Raw genomic sequence first — 7,500 nt, forward strand, 5'->3', positions numbered from 1 at the left:
TGCAGCTGTGATTGGATAACTCCTCCCAGCCTTTTTATTCACTGATTTAATTGTCAATCGTACGTTTGTTTTGATTCCTTGTCCTCCTATTTCCCACCCCAAACCTTGCTGACCTCTGACCTCATCGATTGGCAGTAGAAGGTCAATCAGACCGTGTGCCGTGTTGCGTTCGAGAACATGGGAAGGAACGGCAACTTTTGACAGCACGCCGCTACTATGACGACGAGCTGGCCCGCTTCCTGGCAGGGGTTGCCATGGCAACAGAGATGGGGGGGGGGGGGGGGGCTGCAGAAGGCTGACGTTTGAACATCAAGTCATTCCCTCGGAGGGATGATGCGTTCTTACACACACACACACACACACACACACACACACACACACACACACACACACACACACACACACACACACACACACACACACACACACACACACACACACACACACACACACACACACACACACACACACACACACACACACACACACACACACGGAGTGCACGTACCTGCGTGTGAAAAGGCTTCCAGAAGAAGAAGAAGAAGGTCCATGGCAGCTGAGGTCTGGCCATGGCCACGCAGAGAGCAGAGCAGAGGAGAGGCGGGCAAAGTGGAGCCGAGCTCGACATTAGACCACGCCCACTGGAACCAGCTCTGGTCACATGATGCCCATCCCTGAGGACGCACCACGTGATGGAGCACCCCCGCCCACCTCCACCTCACATTCATTTATATAAATATATATAACCAGCCTCATCATGATATATTACTGTACAATATGAAGTAAAGACATTACACTGCTGAATATTTCTACTATTTTACTGTTGAATATTTCATTTGAGGAGATATAATTACAATCTAAAATCAAAGGTAATATGATCTTTATGAAATATAGTTTTTAAAAAGCTTTGTGCACATATAAGCTCTATATACTAATAGACCCTGTGATGAGGTGGCGATTTGTCCAGGGTGTACCCCGCCTTCCTTGTCCAGGTTGTACCCCGCCATACTTGTCCAGGGTGTACCCCGCCTTCCTTGTCCAGGGTGTACTCCGCCTTCCGCCCAGCTGGGATAGGCTCCAGCCCCCAAAACATCCTGCAGTAGTGAATATTTAGAATTGCAATGACAGTAAAATAAAAGAATCCGCAAAGAATATTGATATATTACAACTCTGCTAGAGAGCATGTAATTCCGCCCTCTAGTGGCCGTGAACAGTAAGACATGACAATAAACTCCATGATATATTACAACTCTGCTAGAGAGCATGTAATTCCGCCCTCTAGTGGCCGTGAACAGTAAGACATGACAATAAACTCCATGATATATTACAACTCTGCTAGAGAGCATGTAATTCCGCCCTCTAGTGGCCGTGAACAGTAAGACATGACAATAAACTCCATTATATATTACGACTCTGCTAGAGAGCATGTAATTCTGCCCTCTAGTGGCCGTGAACAGTAAGACATGACAATAAACTCCATGATATATTACAACTCTGCTAGAGAGCATGTAATTCCGCCCTCTAGTGGCCGTGAACAGTAAGACATGACAATAAACTCCATGATATATTACAACTCTGCTAGAGAGCATGTAATTCCGCCCTCTAGTGGCCGTGAACAGTAAGACATGACAATAAACTCCATGATATATTACAACTCTGCTAGAGAGCATGTAATTCCGCCCTCTAGTGGCCGTGAACAGTAAGACATGACAATAAACTCCATTATATATTACGACTCTGCTAGAGAGCATGTAATTCTGCCCTCTAGTGGCCGTGAACAGTAAGACATGACAATAAACTCCATGATATATTACAACTCTGCTAGAGAGCATGTAATTCCGCCCTCTAGTGGCCGTGAACAGTAAGACATGACAATAAACTCCATGATATATTACAACTCTGCTAGAGAGCATGTAATTCCGCCCTCTAGTGGCCGTGAACAGTAAGACATGACAATAAACTCCATGATATATTACAACTCTGCTAGAGAGCATGTAATTCCGCCCTCTAGTGGCCGTGAACAGTAAGACATGACAATAAACTCCATGATGTTCCAGCAACAATTGATGTATTCATCAGCAAGGAGGGAGTGTGTGCTTCTCCACAGTTACAATGTTTCCATGGAGCCACACAGCAGCCAGGCTAAGTGGATGTTTCCTGTCATTAACTTCTGTGGGAGGATCCACACTTTGTTTGCACAACAACACCCACTCTTGTCATGTCTTTACACAATGTTCACTTCACACCACGTGAATGTTCATTATTGTACACATCTTTACACAATGTTCACTTCACACCATGTGAATGTTCATTATTGTACACATCTTTACACAATGTTCACTTCACACCATGTGAATGTTCATTATTGTACACATCTTTACACAATGTTCACTTCACACCATGTGAATGTTCATTATTGTACACATCTTTTCAGAATGTTCACTTCACACCATGTGAATGTTCATTATTGTACAGTACTCCCAAATGTACTGTACTGTACTCCCAATTGTACTGTACTCCCAAATGTACTCTACTGTACACTCAAATGTACTCTACTGTACTTTCAAATATACTGTACTCCAAAATGTACTGTACTGTACTCCACAATGTACTGTACTCCTAAATGTACTGTACTGTACTCCCAAATGTACTGTACTCCCAAATGTACTGTACTGTACTCTACAATGTACTGTACTCCCAAATGTACTGTACTGTACTCCCAAATGTACTCCACTGTACTCCAAAATGTACTGTACTGTACTCCCAAATGTAGTCCACTGTACACCCAAATGTACTGTACTGTACTCCCAAATTTACTGTACTCCCAAATGTACTGTACTGTACTCCACAATGTACTGTACTGTACTCCCAAATGTACTCTACTGTACACTCAAATGTACTCTACTGTACTTTCAAATATACTGTACTCCAAAATGTACTGTACTGTACTCCACAATGTACTGTACTCCCAAATGTACTGTACTGTACTCCCAAATGTACTGTACTGTACTGCACAATGTACTGTACTCCCAAATGTACTGTACTGTACTCCACAATGTACTGTACTCCACAATGTACTCCACTGTACTCCCAAATGTACTGTACTGTACTCCACAATGTACTGTACTGTACTCCACAATGTACTGTACTGTACTCCCAAATGTCCTGTACTGTACTCCTAAATGTACTGTACTCCCAAATGTACTGTACTGTACTCCCAAATGTACTGTACTGTACTCCACAATGTACTGTACTCCACAATGTACTCCACTGTACTCCCAAATGTACTGTACTGTACTCCACAATGTACTGTACTGTACTCCTAAATGTCCTGTACTGTACTCCTAAATGTACTGTACTCCACAATGTACTCCACTGTACTCCCAAATGTACTGTACTGTACTCCACAATGTACTGTACTGTTCTCCCAAATGTACTGTACTGTACTCCTAAATGTACTGTACTGTACTCCACAATGTACTCCACTGTACTCCCAAATGTACTGTACTCCCAAATGCAGGCTAGAAAATAAGATTGTTTAAAGGTTGGCGCCCTCTTGTGGTGACAAATGTGCATTATCTACTGCATGTGTTATGCTGTCAAGAAAAGAGTGCAAAGTGTGAAAATGTCAACATGTAAAAAGCTGAGAAGTATTTTGTGCAGGAAGTTACATTTCATTTGCTCTCTTCTTCTTACTTAAGTATGGAACATCTTTTATTTTGTACTGTAAATATTATTGCACCAAATGACTTTGATCTTATTGTGGCACATTTGCTGTACGATGTCACGTGTTTGATTTATACAGTCCTGCACTTTAGTTCCTACCTGTTGTTGCCATTTACCCCAATAGGGAACGGACAAGGGCGGAAAAGAAGAGACATGTTGTGAAGTTTCATTTCCCCTCGGGGATTAATAAAGTATTTCCGATTCTGATTTATATATATATATATATATATATATATATATATATATATATATATATATATATATATATATATATATATATATATATATATATATATATATATATATTTTCCAGCACAATCCCATTCAAGATGATATATATAACACAATAATATTATGGCTATATAATGAACATAATTGGATACGAAGAGTATGTGAAAGTGACGACTTCCTTAAAATTTTGTGATCAATCAGAAATATCAAGCAGCTAAAATTCGTGTTTTGCATTTTTTGTAATGCATGTCATTTTGATTGATTTTTTTTATGATCAATGGATGTTTTTTTTAATCATAAAAAAGTTTAGTGAAGAGACATTTTTTTTTTGCTCCATGACTCGGGAAGGTTGTTTGCATTGGGTCAAATACATAAATGCTGTGCCAGGGGACTACAGATGAAAATTAGTTTCCGGATGGCCCGGATCCTACTTAAATATTAACACTGAATTAATAGTATTACTCTTGATTTTAATCATATTCAATAATGATATCTAACCTATTTACAGTTTACAACCTTGTCAAATGATATGAAACATGTGTTAATCACAAAGATTATTATCACAGCTTAGGTCAGGCTGATTACAAAAATAAATACTAATCAAATATACTACAAAAGATGGGATTGATAAAACCGATGAAAAAAATACATTTACATACAATTACGCAGTGCTAGAATAAATTAATCATAACTAAATCAATAAGGAATAATGGTCTCCAAAATAAACATCATCATATAGACTCTAAAAACTGATGATAAATAAATGTACATATTTATTCAAATTAAAATGATTTATAACCATTTACAAACTATGTTGTGCTAACATAAATACATTTGAACTAAATTGATAATGAATAATAATAATAACCACAATCTTTGTTTCTGAAATAAACTGTCAATAAAGTTCAAGTGCAAATGAAAAATTATGACTTTTTTTGGGGATTCATAAAAACTGATGAAAAATACATTTACATACAATTATGCAGTGCTAAAATAAATACATTCTAACTAAATAAATGATGAATATGAATATTCCTTAAATAAACATCATCATATAGACTAAAATCTAATGAAAAATTAATGTACATATTTATACGTATTTCTTACAATTTACAATGTTGTGCTAAATTAAATAAGTTGCAAGTAAATTGATAATAATAATAATTATGATGTACGTTTCTGAACTAAACTGTCAATAAAGTGGAAATACAAATGAAAATACAGCTTCACCAGTTTAGTCATAATTCTTGCACTTAAGAAACTCTAAGACTTTAGCGCCAAACTTCTTCTGTTTGCTTGATCTTGTCATTACTGCCACAAGTGGTGGAAAAGTGTATTACAACTGAGGAACAGATTGTTGTTGGCCCTATGGCTAAAAAACTAACTAAGTTGGTGAGCATGAAGTGATGAAGCCTGGCTGCTTGAGAGGCCCAAAGTCTTCTAAGACCATGTGAACAGTTCCATTGGGGTGGCTTCAATGACCTGAAGAACATTCACAGGTACGACAGAAGACCTGCTGATAAAACTCGGCCAAACAGAATATTCTGTCTTGTTGTCCTTCGTAGTCTCCAGAAAAGAAACAACTCTTCCTGGCTGCTGGACGACAGTTTCCAAAGCTGGCGGACTCACGTTGAAGGAAGAGTGTTGCTCCCGGTCCAAAACACCCGAGACACGAACAAAGCCGCTTTTGGGGTCCACCACAAAGAGGTTGTAGGGGGGCTGGTCAGCTCCTGGTCCGGACAAGAAGTACTCCACTCGGGCAAACCTGTCTCTGTCAGAGTGGATCTAACAAGAAGAAGCAAAAGGACAAAATACAAGGAAAGTCTTTACATTGAGCCAGTCTCGCCTATCTATCCATCCATTTTATACCGCTTGTCCCGTTCGGGGTCGCGGGGGGTGCTGGAGCCTATCTCAGCTGCATTGGGGCGGAAGGCGGGGTCTAGCCTAGTGTTTCACAATTATTTTCTGTCACACCAATACACGGGCTTACCTGGGCCCCACCCAGTCAGGGGCCCCCTGGTTGTGCTAGTGGAATGCAATGATTGGTGTTCATGGATGTCAGTCACAGACACCTCTGCTTCGCCGCTAAATTAGCCCAAAAAAATCTAGCTACAAAAACGAGCTACAACTACAAAATGAGCTAAAAAAAAAAAAAAGCCAATATAATAGCGTTAGCATGCTAACAGGTATCAATTGTCAAGCAACAAAATATTTGACGCTGCGGTGTCTACCTGCTAATTTAGCCAAAGAATGCTCGCATGCTAACGTGAGCACTCTAAAATGCTAACTGTAACTTGCGTCAAGTATCAAAATATATCACTCTGAGGTGTGTACCTGAAAAATGTGTTGAAAATGGTAGCGTTAGCATGCATCGAAATACATCTTAGATGTTGACCTACAAAGTGAGCTAAAAAAAGCTAATATACTAGCGTTAGCATGCTAACAGGTATCAATTGTCAAGTGACAAAATATTTGACGCTACGGTGTATGCCTGCTAAATGATCAAACAGGCTGGCATGCTAATATTAAAATGCTAATGACAGGGCCGCACTTTGGACACACCTTAATTAGACTGGGCTCCCAAACTCTTATGGGCTTAGTTCCATTAAAGGAAGAAGCTGTGAGGCCAGCTAGCTTAGCTCAGCCCTTGGTCAGGTTGCTGGTTCAAAGACTTTGTCAACAGCAAAACTTTCTTTCTCTTTGCCAACCTTTGCGATGAATTGTCGGCCCGTGTAGTCCACGTTCTCCATCAGCTTGGTGGGGGGGGGAGGATCCACTCTCGCCTCGTCCTCTTTGGAACCTCTTTGGCTGCAGCACCCACGACCTTGGAGCAGCACACAAAGGTCACACTCCAAAGTGGCAAACACACAAACACAAAACAAAAATGCAACAAATCTTGTGACTTTTTCTTGTCTTATTGGACTCGAACAAGCAGTGGGTGTGGTGCCATGACCACAACACCCGACCTTACTAGCATTAGCTTGTAGCTAGAACTGGACATACATCCCGGCATGCACCAGACCTTCATACATTCATGTCCTTTCAAAGTGACGTTAAAACAAGGTTGCAAAATAGTTGTGTTTGTAAATAGAGACAACGTTGATGTTAACGTTGGATTCACGTTGTCGGCTTGGGAAATTTCCAAATGTCCAACATTTCCCAACCTGACATTGATTCAACGTTGTCATGTTGTTTCAACCTCGTATTTGTGTTGTACAATACTGGATGGGAAATAAGCTCGTTAAAATAATAACCAAACGGCGGACATTTATCCATGAAAATATGGAGAAGTCGACGTTATCGCCAAGCGAGTTGGTTCACTCAAACGTGACGTAACTGACTGACCAATCAAATGCCACCTGTATCGCCCCATGCCCGCACTTCCTGTTTCACACTGACAGAGATGTTGAAGTGTGATGATAATCTCTTGTCTCTCATTTGCCAGAACAACGCTCTCAACAGTTACTGGATACACTTTAGAGTAGTCAGTGTATATCTGCTATACAAATTATTAGGTCAAATTGAGATTTTTTGTATATAAAA

The 7,500-nt window shown here is 40.0% G+C and overlaps 1 protein-coding gene across 2 annotated transcripts in view; it reads right to left on the bottom strand.

The window, feature by feature from the left end:
* The window catches only part of LOC133644505 (divergent protein kinase domain 1A-like), a 9,157-nt gene extending 8,524 nt beyond the window's left edge, over positions 1 to 633 (bottom strand). For both annotated transcript variants that reach the window (XM_062039033.1, XM_062039032.1), the window contains exon 1: positions 509 to 633. In XM_062039033.1, the coding sequence (XP_061895017.1) occupies positions 509 to 628 (120 nt within the window). In that variant the 5' untranslated portion in view covers positions 629 to 633. The remainder of the gene's footprint in view (positions 1 to 508) is intronic.
* Between the last annotated feature and the right edge of the window lie 6,867 nt (positions 634 to 7,500).

The sequence above is a fragment of the Entelurus aequoreus genome, linkage group LG27 (genome assembly GCF_033978785.1).
Source record: "Entelurus aequoreus isolate RoL-2023_Sb linkage group LG27, RoL_Eaeq_v1.1, whole genome shotgun sequence".
NCBI classification, from domain to species: Eukaryota; Metazoa; Chordata; class Actinopteri; order Syngnathiformes; family Syngnathidae; genus Entelurus; species Entelurus aequoreus.